This window comes from Montipora foliosa, chromosome 6 (assembly GCF_036669935.1).
Source record: "Montipora foliosa isolate CH-2021 chromosome 6, ASM3666993v2, whole genome shotgun sequence".
In the NCBI taxonomy this organism is placed as follows: domain Eukaryota; kingdom Metazoa; phylum Cnidaria; class Anthozoa; order Scleractinia; family Acroporidae; genus Montipora; species Montipora foliosa.
Window position 1 is genome coordinate 25,950,394 of NC_090874.1, and position 17,500 is coordinate 25,967,893.

A 17,500-nucleotide genomic window follows, 5' to 3' on the forward strand; every position below is an offset into this window, starting at 1 on the left:
AATTCTCAGGCCCGGTTGCTCGAAAGCTGATTAACTTAATCTAGGATAAGAGTAAACTTTTGTTTGATGTTTTTAACTTTTTGGTGAAAGTTTCTTTTGCTTATTTTTGTTTTTCAAGATTGACTTTTTCTAATGTAAAACTTTGCAGAATATCAATGTTGAACAGCATTTTGGAGTAGAAAAATAAACTTATTGGGTTATTTTTAATCTGGGATTAGCGTTAATCCGTTTGAACAACCGGGCCCAGGTCTGTGCGGTACCTTGTTTCTGAGTTACATGTATCTGTTGAAGCGTTTCACGTAACTTAAAAATATAAAATAGAGATTCGTATGGAGACGCCAAGTGGTCAACCAATATGGCAGCCAGCAGTCAAGGAAAGCATCTGGGCCCTGGAGTTCACTTTGCGAGGAAAGTGCTCACTTTTCGCTCATGAGATATAATACATGTGTACGAACACATCTCCTAATGTATTTGAGAGGTTCAAACTGCTGAGATTTATGGGGATAGATCTTTTTCAACCAAATAACTTTGTATCGCAGTGTCACGCAAGGTGACAATTCAAAAATAATTAAATGCTGTATTTTTGAAACATAGGGAGTCACGGAAATAGACACTGATTTCAATCTCCTTCAGGTAAAAAGTCAGAAGACCTTGCAATTTTGATTTTAGAATCTTGGTGATGCCACTGTGAAAACCATCTGTTGTTTTCTTTCTTCTCTCAAGTGGAGACGTTTTGTACTGTCCCTGCTCAGGACCTGTTAAAATCTCTATTCAATTCCACGCACACACTGCTGTTAATTGCATGAACATCTCCCTTCCCGTTGGCAGCATTTCTACCATTTTGGTAAACTAGTTCTAATGGATAATGCTTGCATGACTACGAACAATTTCGAACTTTCTTCACACATGTAACGTTAACTAGTAATTACTGATATTCCTAACACATGGCCCTCCCTAAACCCAGGGATCGAGACTAACTTTTTAGCTCACTAGCCTAGTGGCTAGTATCAGGTCTGATTTCACTAGCCAAATCTAAATTTGCCCTAGCCAGTCTCGTCATGTGCAGTTTCATTCATTTGTTAAAACTATCACGAAAAAATTTCCACATTCCCAAACAAAACTCGCGCTTTGAGTAAATATTCTCATTCTCATATTCATCCTCGCAACAGTGGTGCAAATAATTATGCTGGAGTGTTCTGCTTCCTGTATTTAATTTTCTCACGAAGGCAAAGTTTTCGTGGCCTTGAGGCCAATTCTCACAGAACCGTTGCCAAAACTTTGCAACTCACAAATGCACTGGAGTATGGAAAATGCGGAACAAAGTAAAGTAAGAAATAAACCATACATAAAACTAAACTGCTCGTTTGGAGTCTGTGGAAAGGCTGTTCTTTTCATTAGAGCTATTTGCGATTGAGATTTTAACCTGAAAGCACCATTTTTACGCATGAAGCACAAAAGCAGCAGAATGTGGAAAAACTAGACCCTCCGTGAGGGTACACTGGGTTGCCTGTAGTACGTGCAGCGTTCCAGGCAATTTTTTTCAAGTTGGGGGTCATTAAGACCATTTAAGGGGTCACCCAGAACACAGGTCCTCACACGTTTGTATGACGAAACAGATCCTTTTCTGAGGATAAAAAACCTGGCTACCAGCCTATTAATTAATCATTTGTCAGAGAGAAGAAATTCCTGTCCTCTTTAGAAAAAATTGACACGCAATGCTTACGTGTGGTAGTGAAGTAACACAGCGATTTATTTCATAATGTCAACTGAGCTGTGTGTTGTCTTCCAGGAGATTCAAGTTGTCCTTGTGTAATATGTAGCTCTAACAGTGCATGATATTGTTTTGGTATTGTCTATCATTGTAGTGCCATGGTTAAAGTCTTAGGTAAATAGCCCCCTGAGAAGACATGTGGTTACTCGCAAAGTACCAAACCCAGAAAGATTGATGAAAATAACATTTGCTTCTACGCTGAAATGTTGATCATTTCCAAGTTCCCTCACAACTTCTTTTACCACAAGTTTAAGCGTGCACTCTGAGCGTCTGACAGCTTTATATTTTACAAAAGTTCATTGAAGTCAATCCCTATCCGGCGGGGTTAGTATTTGGATGCGTAACGTAAAAATTATACCACTCCGTAACAGAAGCAAAGGACCGAAAGTTCTATTTTAACGCCCAAAAATGCGAACTAAGCAAGGTACAGATTTTGTTAGCTTGCTTTATTCAAAACAAATATTGAAGCAAAAGTGAATAAATATGGATACACGGCTTTTAGGAACAGCAGAAGGAAGTTTTCAGGATGGTCGATCGAGAATAAAATATTTTGTCATCAGCAACAACATTTACGACATGAAAACAACATTAATTTTGAACCCCGAATATAAAAAGTTACGATCAACGACAAACATTTTGGGATATTTTTGCTACGTTCAATTTTGCTACTGTACTTTTGGCCGCAAAAGTAAAGCGCAAAATCGAAGTGACATCGGATTCAGCGGGCGCCGTGATGAAGTTTATACCGCGGCGGCGAAACAGTGAAGCATCTGTGTCAAACGATGGCAAGATACAAGGTTTTGTTTTTGTTAGTTTTCTTTTTCTTTCAAGTGTTATAAAGTTTGACAAGAAATGTGCAAATTCAACACAAAGATCTCAATCGTGCAACTCTTGAGTTTGATCATTGTTTCAGCAAAGTCAAAAATTTACTCTCCATGATGAGGTTATTTATCAAAATGATCCTCGCGTATCACATTTCAACACACGTATGCAAATTTGTTAAGCTGGAAAATTACACAACGTGATATTAAAGTTCACAAAGGCTGGAAATATCTCGGCAAAATCCTTTTCCAGCGAAAAATTAATCGAAACAAGCAACATATTTACTATTAGAGGCAAAAATACCTTCCTATTTCAATTGCGTGCGTGCGAACAAGAGATGCAATCAAATACATGTAGTTTTGACAGTTCACATCAAACCCTTTTCGACTCGGAACCTTGACCGTAAACAATGAAGCAGAAAAGCGACAACAACTTTCATTCAAATAATTCTTCACTGTCACATTTCCAAATATTTTACACCTTTGCAGGGGTGAGTACAAAATACTGGTAAATGTAAATGTAAATTGCCAGACAACTAAGATGCGACTTGAGTAAACACTGTGATACATTCAAGGCGTTCGATTCCTTCAATGTTTGTTAAATCCATAAAAAAAATTGCTATTTGATTTCAGTTTTTTATATAATATCAAGTTAGTAAAATATTAGAAACAAAGCTCACTTGATATCCAAAGGCGAAAAATGAAATTGTTGTCGAAGACCATTACTCGTCGCTTAAAATCCAGACATTTATTTTTCAGCGCTGTCTTGTTTATCCAATTGACGATCCATTCTTGAGCTCCACGAGGGTATATTTTGTTTAAAGATCCACTAAAACGCCAATCACGTCAATGACTTATTAGTGAAATTTCCAATTGTTACCCCGGAAGACTGTGCAGAGTTGAGAACAGGTAAATACAAATCTGACAAATAGCGAGACAACTGAGATAACAGATCCACTATATGGATTTCTTCTCTGTCTTTGTTGAACCCATACTGAGTTACCAGAGAACTGTTCATTTGGTTTGAGTGTTGTACAAAACACCACACTTAGCAAAATTTTAGGAAGACAGCTCACTTTGATAACGGCTCGACGGGCGACAGATTGTTGTCGCAGTCCATTACTCGTCGCTTCTAACATTCGACCACCTGTCTTGTTCAGTATCCAATTCGCTTGCCATTATTGAGCTTCATAAGCGTACGTTTTCTTCAAAGATCCACTAAAACGCCATTCGCGTTACATGACTTTCGACGCCATTGCCGGTTAAGTTAATCGTTCTACTGTGTCCACCAGAGAAATCTACGCATTTCCCACTACCCTCTCGATCCTAAGAAAATACGGGTAGAAGGCTCTATGCACAAAGACACCACTTAGCAGGGGAGTGACAGGCAAGACTTTTACCGACACGGAAAAAAATAAAAAAAAAAAAAAGAAAACGAAAAATAAAAAAACGACGAAATTAAAGACAGATTCCGACTGGGTTTGGCAACCCAGTAATAATATCTTAAATTAGGTATAAAGGAAATTGGAAAGAACAGACTTGCCCTCATATAAGATTTTCAAGCATTTTATGCTTGAATGGTTTTCGGAATCAATTAATACTTGGCAGCCACAGTGCTCCCAAGCAAGTTTTCTCTCTTTTTTGTGCCAGATTCACCATTCCTAGTAAACGAAATAAGTCGCTCCATATTATCTCTTTCTTTCTTTTTTTTTGCTTTGAAGTAAATTATATTTGGATAAAAACAAGTACGTGACCTCTTTCCAAATACACCTCACAACGTTGCAAACAGTTGCAAACAGTTTGCGTTGGCTCCATCGCAAACACTGTCACGTTTTGTGTTTGTGTTTGTGATCCTGTTTTCCATATGCGTGATTGCTTTGCGTAACTTGATCTCATGACATCATAAGAAAAAAAAAGCAGAATTAGTTTTTGCGTCGTGGTCAACTTCTTATGTTGGAATTGTGGCGAAGAAGAAGGCAGAGAGGAAGTGTCAAGAGACGTCACTGATTATAGGTCCGATACATTTTCAAGGAGCAGCAACGGGCTGCAGCATAGCCAATATCAAATTATACTGTAGGAACTGGCTCTTTGTGATCAAGAACTTTACTCAACATATATTTGGTGGGGTATTCCCTTAACATATTCATTAAATTCCTACTGTTTTGAGGAGTATACTCATTGCAACAATCGTACTTGGACACCATTTTCATTACTTACGAGCCTAGGAAGGCCCATCAGGCCGGCGCTTATCTCCAGTTTCCGTAGCATGAAGCGACTAGGAGTATTTATACTCCCCCCTGGATGGGATGCTAGTCCATCGCAGGGTTACACCCAGCATTACGCTGGTACCCATTTATACACCTGGGTGGAGAGAGGCACCGTGAGAGTAAAGTGCCTTGCCCAAGAACACAACACAATTTTAGTCGTCAATGAGGAACCACCAGGAGTCAATGGGTTAACTCACAAACATTACACAAACTTACTTAAAATGATCAATAACATTGCCCACCATCTCTCCTAGATTTGCCATACTTGGATATTGATAACTGAAAAAAAAAAACAATGTCAGAATAGTAATAATAATAATAATAATCAGCATCATCATCATCATCACAGGGCTGTCCACCCCTAAAGTCTTCAAATATTGAGAATTGATTGGGATGGGATGATAGATGGTGTCATAACGGAAGCTAGCTATGGTGTCATAATGGAAGCTAGCTATGGACAAGGGTCAAATTGTTGCAGCAATTTTTATAGACTTCCAAAAAGCTTTCGACATTGTCTCACATGAGATCCTATCTTTAAAGCTCAATGCAGTTGGTATCTCTGACCCATTACATCAGTGGCTCATGAATTATTTATTTGATAGATATCAATACACTGTCACAGAAATAAACAACAAAAGGTCGGCTCTTCTTCCTATTAAATTCGGTGTCCCTCAAGGATCCCTGCTCGGCCCAAGATTATACACTATCTATACCAATGACCTTCCTAACCAAGTAAAAGATGGCTTGGCCATGATGTATGCTGACGATACGACACTTTATACAATTGGTTCAAGTACTGACCAAGTTATCTCATCTTTGAATGTTATGATGTCACAGATATCTAAGTGGAGCTCTCTAAACAAATTGACTATTCACCCTACAAAAACTGAAGCTATGATACTGGCAAAGCAGCAGTTTATTGGTCCTTTGCAGCCTTTGCACTTTGGCCCTGGCTTTGTGAAGCTTGTCAACTCTACAAGCTGTCTGGGTGTTACAATTGATAATAAACTCTCCTGGCATTCCCAAGTAGACATTGTTAAAGCTTCTTTTTCCAAAAAAATTGGTGCTCTGAGGAGAATGTCATATTTACCTCAGTTGACTCTAGAAGAAATATATTTTAAAACAATTATACCTAGCATTACTTATGGAATATCAGTGTGGGGAAACTGTTCCCAATCATTACTTAATAGTTTAGATCACATTCACGCTCATGCATGTCGTATAATTAATTGTCTCCCTTCTTCACAAGAAAGTAGCTCATGTTTGCTTCAGTGTAATTGGCTTCCTATCAATTATTTATATAAAAGACGTATATTACTTAAGATGCATGAAATTTTTGTAGGAGCTGCCCCCAGCCAAATTTTGGATATGTTTTCAATATCATCCAGATCAACAAGATTTTGTAATCAATTTAATATTATTAGGGTAAAGTCTGAACTTGGGAGAAGTTCTCTCCAATATAGAGGCCCAAATATCTGGAACTTTATAAATAAAAAAGTTAAACTATGTAATGTTAGCAAAGAAGGGTTTGAAGCAATACTTAGAAAGCACTCAAAAGACATTCTTAATTTTTCATTCAGGAAGCTATTGTAATTTCAAACAAGAATGATGACTTTATTTATTATTAATTTTATGTATTCATCAAGTCCACTATGAAGTTTATGTATTATTATTTATTATCTATTTTAATCTATACCTGCTTACAGAAGTACTGTTATGGGGTATGTAGAGAGATGGGATACACTCTTTAGTGTCTCCCTTAGATGTCTTATCCTATCCTTATGGCAGCTTTTTTGTGATTGGGCATATGGAGTAATTGTAATTGTAATTGTTTTAGTCTATATTTTATTTCTTATATTCTAAATAGTTTTACACAGCAGGTCCACATCAGCTGATAGCTGCCGATGCAACTATTACTTTGTAATTTTTGTAATTTTAACCTGCTTTATCAAATAAAGATAAAAAAAAAGAAAAAAAAAACGCTTAATTGGGACGTCATTTCTGGTGACGTCATATTACGTCTTTTACACAAAAAAATACTTGTTGACCCTGTTCGACATATGATATTTAAATTGGGAATCTTTACAATTTTTTCAGCTACATTTGTCTTTCCAAGTTAAAAGTCCTTAAAACTCCCATTGAAGCGAAGTAAAAACAAGCGACATCTTCAATCTCCGCAATTTGACACAAGTTCACAAGACCTCACACAACCTTGGCAAAAATTAAAAAAAAGAGTGAAAAGATGCAATTGGTATTGCAACATTTCAGACCAATCATATTATTGCTTAAATTATGACACGTTTGAATTTTGTTATTATTGATGTTAAAATAACCAAGTCTGCAAATATTTTTTTGCTACAAGCCTGCCATATGTCAGGCTATGGGACAAGGTTCAGGGCTGCAAATAATGGCCAGTCAACGGACAATTTCCAGTCAAAAATTGGTTTTGTCTGGTCAAATCCTTAGATGGCTGGACAATTTGTCCAATCGTTTACGCTGGTAGGGAAAAAATTTAGAGTTTCAAGTTTTAAATATTTAAAGTTCAATATTATTGGCATTTGTGAAAAAGAAGGGGAAAAGACGGATACTTAACTACCAGACCAAGAACTTTTAATAAATCATTTGTAGTAGTCATAGAATTTCCAGGTGTCGTTGCAAATTTTGGCTTTGTCATTCATTAAGTCGTCACCCCAAATTAGCAGGTCTTCCACATGTCACAGTACTGGTCACGAGTGTGAATTACTTTATTAACTTATTAGTCCGTGTGTGTTTTGTAAACATGATATGAGAAGGAAAACAAAACCTCTCAGTGTCGGTACAAGGGTAGACTTGCCACAAGTCAACCTAACGAGAATCCCAGGAGAAAATGTTTTAGCGAGGGAATCATTATTTTTCGTATGCGAAGTGGATGAGCGAGAGGTAAGTCTAGTACAAGGGTCATGGCACCCTTTGTCTTCAAAATTTAAGTGTGAAAATAACAATAACAAGAAAGCAAGTTCAGATTCATTTGTCTACTTGTCAACATTTCCGTGTGAATCACTTAAGCTATATATACCGCGATTAACTAAACATTCTATTTTCCAGGGAAACAAACCTTTTTAGCAGTAAATTCATATATGAGAACATGTAACCTTTACCTGGCCTAGCTACAAACGCGATTCATCTCAAATGATTGACCGCAGATTTCATTGTGTTACGTGTCACGCATGATGCATGGGTCGTTTATATAAAATATTAATTTTGGAAACTTCTTCTCAAACTTTACTGAAGCAAAAATGCAGTAAGTTTAGATTAAAAAGGCTCAAAGGGAAGAAATCAATCATCACTTCCGGCACACCCCTAATAAAAGCTTGGTTACCAAGAAGCTTTTCAGTGATGGTAATGTAGATAAGAATAATTGGATTTATGGATGTCATACTTCGCAAGGATTAGGATCATTGACGAAAAGTAGCAAAATTAGGCTGTCATTCTAGTATTCTAAATGGAAAAAAGAGAGTTGTCTGTTAGTATCATTTCCTCGGTCCCTTTTTAAGTTTTAATAAGATATAGCAGTGAAACATTTAAGATTTATCCTTACATATATTTGTAAAATTCCGAGCTAAAATTGTGTCAAATCAGCAGACATGGCCGGATTCTACTCTTTACTTGTTACTTGTTGTAAATGCATATCAGTTAGCTTGTATTATGATGAAAATCAATTAGATTGCAAAAGTCTCAGTCGATTTCATCAACTTCATAACTAACTGTATATAAGAAGTAGAACTGAAGCAATAGTAAGTACGCACAAATGTGATACTGATTTTGCTGTACCATGCATTCCACTGATGCATGGGAAATGTACTTATTTCATATTTAAACATCATGTGAAGGGGAGAGGCAGCCTTCTCAAAATGTTTTTGGGGAGCAGGTTATAAGGAAAGTGGAGATGGTTTGGTGCTAAAGGCACCCAAGCGAGTGCCCAAAGGATGCAAGCTTCTAGGGGGGATCTGGGGGCATGCTCCCCTAGGGAATTTTTTAAATTTGGACATTCACAGATGCAATTTAGTGCAATCTGGGGGATTTAAAGTGACAAAATTTCACATATGGAATTGACATTTGCATGGAGTCTGATAAGATATACTGGAATTTTAGTTAAATAAACATCTTTAAGTGTGTGACGCAAAAAAATAGTGTGGATGCGAATTTGTACGTCAAACAAGCTTTTTTCAAGCTTTTTGTAATATCTTCAGTGACTTTACATTCAAGATAAAAATGTGTTGTGTCTGACATTTTCTGGCTGAAAGGAGATGGTCAAACTTTCTGAGGAGGCGTCGACTGGTCGGTTTTGAGAAGGCTGCTCTAGCATGATCGGAATCATGTGCAAGGTCTTAACATCAAGTCAAGATTCATGTGGGAAGATAGAGTCACTTTTGGAGGAATTCAAATGTCTGTGTTCCACGGGGAAATCACTGCTCTTCTCTGCAACTCGAAGCATTAATAAAGAATTGAAATAGTTGCAGGTGATGGTCATGTGTGACATGGTTTGGGCAAATGGGAACACTTTCAAAAACACAGACGCTACTCATTGAACCCAACTCACGTAATTAAGTACTCTAATATTTCTTGGTGACCAATCGAAGGTAATACAATTATCTACGAGTTTTAGACGTTTCTTCAGACCAATGTACTAAAACAGTACTATTTTAATTTTAATGTTTGAAATATTCATGTGCACATGCATTTTCAGTGAATCAGAGACAGAAAATCACTGGGGCATGGAAATCATGCAACATATTTTAGGAGACACAGTATTTATTTTGAGCAAATTAGAACAAAAACGGTTAAGATCGGCTGACTTTTTTCGAACTTTCATAAAGCGCTTTTCTGCCATGATGATTATATGTTGATTTTGTCTACTAAATTCAGTTCACTTGTGAAATTGTCTTCTTTTACATTAAATATTGTTTAAAATCCAAAGAGATAATGTCGTTATTTAATCAATAATCATAGTAAAGATCTTGACTTGACTGGGGAAGGATACATTTTTGACATTGTAATTTGAGCAAAATAAAAATTAGCGTCTAGATGGTTTCCACAGTGACATCATCAAATTACAAAATGAAAATCATGGTCTTCTGAATTTTTATCTAAACAAGCAGGGTTGAAGATGAGCTACATGTACCAGTAGAAATAAATCTTTTTTCCAGTTAGGTAACATCTTTTGTTTTGAAAATTCAGCATTTTGAATTTCCGAATGGTCAGCTTGCATGACACCATGATACAGAGCTCAGGCTGGTTGAAAAACATGTCTCTTCCTATGATCCTCAGAAGTTTCAATGTTTCAAGTACATGACGAGATGTGTTCATTCGCATGTATTAATTTTTATCTTGTCAGCAAAAGTAAGTGCTTTCATGGCAAAGCGAACTCCAGGTGTTTTCATTGATTACCCGCCGCCATATTGGTGGACCAAGGACGGTCCACCAACATGGCAGCATTGTGTGAAATGCAAGACGATGTGAAACGCAAGCTGCAGATGAAAACAAATCAAAATGAAACTTAGGCATTATGTTTTACAGCCATAAATTTAAGGCCACGTTCGCATTTGGCTTTCTGGAGTGAAAATCTATTCTTATTTTGCATTGTAACAGAAGACCCTGGTCAGCCTGTCCGGTCATACTGATCGTTTGCCAGTCAAAGCCTCAAATTTACTGGACAAATGTCCGATGACTGGCGCTTATTTACAGGCTTGAATAACCAAATTTTGTTGTTGTGAAAGTTGATTTTCATTAGAAATGACAAACTTCTGCAATTAATCAGGAGATTTCAGACTGTAATCTTGAGAGATACGGTCCAAAATCTGGAGTCTCCCAGATTATCCGGGAGAGTTGACAGCCCTGTAATCATCATCATCATCATCATCATAATCAAGGTAAACTTTAAGGATTGGCTAAAATAAAATATTTTTTATGTTGATATTACCTAATAACAGTAACTGTTGCTGTTTGAAATATGAGCCAATAGTGAATTTCGATAGTAAGCAAAGTTCTGCAAAATAACCTGTTCAGATACTTACTCAGGGGCGAGGTTCTCTGCTTTGCTTTCCTGAAAAAGAAAAGTTTATCAGCTACCAAGTGTTAACAGCTTTTGAAATTCCAAAAAGTTTTAGACAGCTTGTGCATACATGTAAGTCCTCTCTTGCTCTTAACCCAAAACTATGGACAAAAAAATGTGACAAAAAAGGTAGTTGTTGCATGCCTCTGGAACTAATTGCTGTTTCTAAGTTTTAAAAAAAAGTGTGTAAATAGAAACTGAACGAACCAACAGAACTAATAATCCATCTGCATTCTCAGTTTCTATCTACAAACAAAATACATCCTACTTTTCAATTTTAACAAAGTGATCCTCACATCAATTTTAAAAGCACTTTAGTTCTTATTTACAAATTAATTAGAAAGACATGAAATAGCAATCTTCACCTGTCCCGGTGCATCAACATGGTAAATAATGAATCGATCCAACAAGCCAACAACATCCTCATGCTTGAAAAACTTGTCAAAGCAGGTCTTGTCTGAGAAAAAAGATAAACAATTTTTGGTATTAATAACAGATAAAATACAATGACAGTACATATGTACGCATAACTATAATGCAAAGCTCCCATCATTTGGAGGACAACAAAGAGGGAAACGACACTAAACTTGCGGTAACTTCACTTAAATTTTTTCACAATAAGAAATATGAGCTCTTGTGGAAAAGTACACATGTATTAATTTCAATTTATTCACACAGAATTTGAGAATAATAATTCAGTTGTATACATGCATATTCGATGTGAATATAATGGTTAATGTATTATGTTGCAATTAGGTATTGGCTTCTAAACATTTTAATGTGCCGACAACAACCTCAGTAGTCCTGCATGTAACGAATCCGATTATTTCATCAATGCCATGCTAGAGGTGAGCTGTTACTGTTAAAGCATACATGTATTATTTTGAGCACAATAATAAAAATAAAAATAATAATAATAATAATAATAATAATAATCAGAGTATAAAAATCCAAGCAAGAAATATATTAAGTAATAAATGAGCAAATATAAGCCAGCTAAACCAAGTATTATGGAACAGTCACCGGATAGTAGTAATAATAATAATAATAATTATTATTATTATTGTCTTATTGGTATATCATTACACCTTTATCATTCATGAAAGAGGTGAAGTCAAACTACAGTAACTGTATTTTCAGCACCCTCAAGACTCTGCACTACTTAGAATTATTGATTCCACAACACGCTACATTTTGATGCCACGTCAAACTTTACTCGTTGCTTAACACAGCCCCCTCAATGTTGTAACATAATAGGCTACTATGGCAGAGCCATTGAAAAAACCATATAATTTGTCTTCAAATGCTAACATCTCAAAAATGAGCTCCTGCACAACCCCCACTTTGCATTCTCTGCCAAGTTTAACCCATTGATTCCTGGCAGTGATTCCTGGGAGTGAGTTACACAGGAAGTGTTCAAAACCAGATCAACCAAAAAAATTGTTGTTATGTAGCAAAAGCTACTGAATATTACTGAAAACTTGAAGCTACTTGTTTGTCCGGGCAAAAATCTATAAGTAAAGTGATCTCAAATTGTTCAGTCTTGCAAAGAAATGTACGCAAATTGGACTGCTACAGTCAACACCTTGCACTCAGTGTCGGACTCCAAATACAGTTTCACATCATTTATTTGTATAAATACTACAACTTCTACTATCCAACTTTTTTTTTCTCCTTGAAATATGTTCTCTGTGTACCTGTTACGAGTAAACAAAACCATTAAGAATGGGGGGTCACCGTGCTTTTTTCTTCGCAACACAATGATAAATGGATGGCAAAGGGGCAATTTCGGCTTCAAAATGATCATTTTCTGTGAAACTGGGGCGAGTTCCAATTCAACACCTTCTTAAAGTGCCCCTGTGATCAAAAAAACCACTTCCTTTTTTCCTTCAGATTTTGAAAGAGTGTTTGCCTAACAACTGACTGGCAAAAATTTGAGCCTTGATTTTTGTCCAAAGACCGTTTACTTTGAGTGTAAGTTTTATATTTTGCCGTCCACCATTACTCACGTTCAAAACTGACCGATAGGGCCTCAGAGGAAAAGTAACGTCAAAGGCTTACTAGCTTAAATTTTTAGGGTGTGAATGCAGCTTATTATATATGCAAAAGCGAGTTTAAAAGTCTGAAAGCCCAAAACTCCCATGCTGCACATTAATTCTGTGGCGTACACACGCATTGCATTCTTAAACTAGTGAGCCTGCGACGTCATTTCCTCCTCGATCCAGCTCTCTCAAGAACTTAAAGTTAGTAATGGCAGACCATTAAATAGGAAAATTCCAGTTAAAATAAACAGTGCCTTTTTTACATCAAGGCTTAAAACTTTGGTCGCTTAGTGTTTAGTCAACATAGTTTTGAAATCCGATGAAAAAAAAGAATTGATATTTCATCACAGGGGCACTTGAACCAGCAGGCGTAAAACGCCACCATCTCCGAAGTCGCTTTCTTATGCGCAGTATGAGATGGGTGCTGCAAAACAAGGGAATCACCTTAAAGGGACACTGTCTGGTGCTTGGTTCTCTTTTTTCCTTAGACAACAAACCTCTTCATTCCAGTTACTTAATGATTAGTGTTAGGGATTAGTGTCGAAGGACAAAGCAAATTGAGAAGCAAAATAGGTTAAAACAATTTTGACGTGCATGATTCCATTTTCCAATACACCTAACCTTCAAGAGTCCAAATTGCTAACAAGCACCAATCATCACTTCCTTAACACAGAATAGAAAGCTTTACTAGAAAGTGATAATCCACGGTGTTTACCACAAATAAGTGAGGATTTTCTGCAGGCCTGAATGAAATTAAAATTTTGAATCACTATACCCTGACTTCCAAGAAGGGCATTGCAAGCTTTTGTTACAATATTCTCCCAATAAATGATAGCTTAAAACGAGGATACCTAAACTTCGAGCCAGGATTCAAGCTAGGATCCAAGCCAGGATTCGAGCTAGGATCCGAGCCAGGATTCCAGCCAGGATTCGAGCTAAGATGAGCTTTCTCCGCTATTTATTCTCGAATCTCTCGCTTAGGTTAGGTCTATTTAGGTTGGTTCTAGTCTAGTTAGGTCTAGTTAGGGTTAGGGTAGGTCTCGGTTAGGTTAGGTTAGGTCTCGCTTAGGTCTCGGTTAAGTCTCGAATCCTGGCTCGGATCCTAGCTCGGATCCTGGCTCGAATCCTGGCTCGGATCCTGGCTTTATTCTTAGTTTATCTCGCTTAAAACACCCTTTAAAAAAACAAATCCAACAAAGAGGCTTTCACAGATTATGATGAATGAGAGCTCCATGATGTGATTGACCAAGGGACTTTCTAGCAAGAAACCCAATGAAAAAAGTCGACCGTGAATTAATGTCACATGACAAACCATAAGTTGTTTTGCTATCAATACCAAACATATTTATCAGTGTTTAATTTGCAAATGTTTTTAACACCAAAGTTATTCTCAACATTCTTGTGATTAATATCCTTTCTTGGAAAGGTATCATAGTTGTGTTGTGTTTTTTTCTTGCGCGCCGAATTAACAACGGTACATGTACGTCTTTATCTTTATCAAAAGTGTTCTTTACAGTAAATCTACAGTGAAACGAACAGGAATTCGTAACATCAAATATTGAGATGAATAACCAGAATTTCAACTCTTTGATCGAATTCATAACAAACTTGTACAATATGGCGCAATATATTTAACGACGCCAAGATCCAGTAGAATTCAAAGAGTGAAAAATATTGAACGAAGAATGCTCTATCTTGTTAACAAACATATAAGATCAATTAAAAATTCAAAAGGATATAGGTAATCTTGGACTACTTCAGAAAATCAAAACATTACTGATATTTTTCGCGTATAATTTTAGAGCACGTCCTTTTCGTAACGAAGCCCAGCGAGGAGGACAGCTGGCTCCTAGATCGCACCTCCAGGTCAAACGCAATGTTGTAATTTAACGAAGTCGATTTCATTCAATATTTAAAAATTATATTTCTAATAAATCAAAATTTAACAACGTTACGAGCGTTACAAAGAATAAATCCGAAGTGAAGTGAAGTTCATTTAAACCAATGACCCTTAACAGGAAATACAGTAATCGTAGCACGTCCGCCTCTCTTTTTATGCTATTATATGCATTTATGCATTGGTAGGGAGTTTGCAACAAAGGAAACGTACCCTGGTAATATAAAAAAGTTAAACTGAGAGTCTTTTTAATGTAGGCTTTGCGTCTGCTATCCAGTATTATTTCTGTCCGGCGTACGCTGAAAAACGGTACCATGCCGAAAACAACTTGGAAGCTTTTGATGCTTTAAAAATAACGCATTGCAAATAAGCAGGTTAGGCTAATCATTAAATCGTTCAAAACTAACTTACGATTCATTCCTACATCATGGAATGTTATCATGACCTCTTTCCTCTTAATATTCTCTTTTTCTTCTTGCTTGTCCCGTGATTCTTCGCCCTTAAAAAAAACGACGATGGTTGAACAATCGCATAGAAACGAGGAACGATATTGAAGCAGCTTGCTTTTCTGCAAGAGCTAAAACAAATCGTTTGCGATCCCCACATCAAACTGTACAACTTGGGTATTTCCGTTAAATGAAGCCAAAATCTTCTTAACATCAGCTTATGTTAAAAGAGAAAATGCAAACCGAAAGCAAAACGTACCACAACGTACACGGTTAGGTCTCCAACTTTCTCCACCTACAAAGTGCACAGACCAAGAGAAGATGAGTTTAGGGAACTGTGCTAACACAAAAGCTCGAGAATAAAAAACTAAAATACCTTTTCTGTTAATTTGCGTTCCTCTGTCATTATTTCTCAAACAGAAATACTTCTTCAGGAAAAAATTTAAAACCTGAGAACTTGTCAAACCTATCCTCTGCAGCCAGGGATTGCACTGGGTTGCCCAAGATCAGAAGGGACGTGATCATATAACAAAGACCAGCTAAATCGACCAATCACAAAGCTCTTATTTTGACATCGCGGTCGCCCAATAAACAAAAGAGGGAAATAAAAACATCTGCGTTTACTTCAAAGTAAAACTCCTGTTTGCGACAATCACAAGTCTGATATTACCCAAAACCCTTAAATCGATCAATCAAGTTAAGCTAGTTGACAGAAAAGAAATACAGCGGGATCGATCGAGGATGGAAGCTCCAGGCAAGAAGAAGGAGCTGAGTAGGTGTGGGAAGGGAGGGGAAGGGGAGTGAATTGGTCATGATCGAGCAGTTTCTTCTGTAAATCAGTCAGCCAATAAAAATGTACTGAATATTGAAAGTGTATTTCGTCATGAGTTACATGTATCTCTGAACTTTGAACGCGACATTCCTTCTAATCTCTGAGAAATGTTTTGAAAATTCGAAATTTTACAAAGAATGAATGGGTCAGCGCTTTTGCCACCCAAGAACTTTATCAGTAACTGGCTCGCTAAAAGTCTTAAAACTGGTGATTTAACTAAGTTTATCGATTTCTTTTACCTTTTGCAGTCAACTTGTAAATAGCATTAAGGCTTCTGTCAGGGGAACCTGATGATAATCTTCGGTGAAATATGTGTTCGGGAGAGTCACACGGTTCTGGGAATTTCGGTTCTACGTTGCCAAACAGATATAGATTTTTTTACTAAAACATCACCTAAAAGGTTCGCAACCAGGGTAAAGTAGTCCCTTACGTTTTCAGAAGGGATATTTATGCTAGCAGTTTCGGGTGAGCAAATGGTTCGATCATAAGTTATTAGAAGGTCACGCCTCAGCTAGTAATTGAAGTGAAGATATCATTCCCTAAAATTTTTGGACACTTCAATCAGTCAGGTAAGATATCCGAACGGTACCGACCCGGATTGGTAGGGCCGGGGTAGGGGGGCTTTTTTTTCCAATTTTTTTCGTTATTCTCCTGTACTGTTATTTTCGAATGGTTGGCATCTTTCCTTCATTTATGGTGGAAATGAGTACAAAAAAATAATAATGAGGAAACCCGGAAACTCTTAGTTTGGTTTTCAAAATTAAGAGAATTTCTGACTGAAATTATAGTTTTTTTTGAGGAATGTATGCTGATTCCTTGAGACACTGAAGACTCACTTAGCTCCACATTTTAATGTTTGCTTCGTAAAAACCTTGTCCGCAATACAATTAAAACGAAACAAAACATAATGATAATTCCATGATTGTCGTCACGCAAAGGCTTGTTTTCGCAAAATTGTTGTCAACAAGCAAGCAAATGAGAACGTTGCAAGGCTGCGTGACTACCATCTTGGAACTGTTACTATTATTTTTTTTTTACGAAGTAAACATTACAATGCGATTTAAACATGTCTAAAGTGTGGAGCTCAGCGAGTTGTCAGTGTCTCTGGCAGTTGGCGTATATTCCACAAACTCCAACTTACGGAAATTCTCTTAATTTTGAAAAACAAACTCTCATTTTTACGAATTTTCCGAAAGACAAACTCAGATGCTCGCAAAAGCCAACTTCGATTTTAAAACACAAAAAACAAAGTCCGATTTAGATGTCCCTTAAGAGCTTTCATAGCTTCCGAAGGTTCCTTAATTAAATTTTTTTGATTTTTTCCCACCATACG

At 36.8% G+C, this 17,500-nt stretch overlaps 1 protein-coding gene across 1 annotated transcript in view; it reads right to left on the minus strand.

The window, feature by feature from the left end:
- The window catches only part of LOC138007045 (protein NDRG1-like), a 31,437-nt gene extending 15,595 nt beyond the window's left edge, over nucleotides 1–15,842 (minus strand). The window contains exons 1-6 of the mRNA XM_068853719.1: nucleotides 15,712–15,842; nucleotides 15,595–15,630; nucleotides 15,301–15,388; nucleotides 11,316–11,407; nucleotides 10,913–10,941; nucleotides 5,076–5,138 (exon numbers count right to left, since the gene is read on the minus strand). Of these exons, the coding sequence (XP_068709820.1) occupies nucleotides 5,076–5,138; nucleotides 10,913–10,941; nucleotides 11,316–11,407; nucleotides 15,301–15,388; nucleotides 15,595–15,630; nucleotides 15,712–15,741 (338 nt within the window). The 5' untranslated portion in view covers nucleotides 15,742–15,842. The remainder of the gene's footprint in view (nucleotides 1–5,075; nucleotides 5,139–10,912; nucleotides 10,942–11,315; nucleotides 11,408–15,300; nucleotides 15,389–15,594; nucleotides 15,631–15,711) is intronic.
- Nucleotides 15,843–17,500: the final 1,658 nt, after the last annotated feature.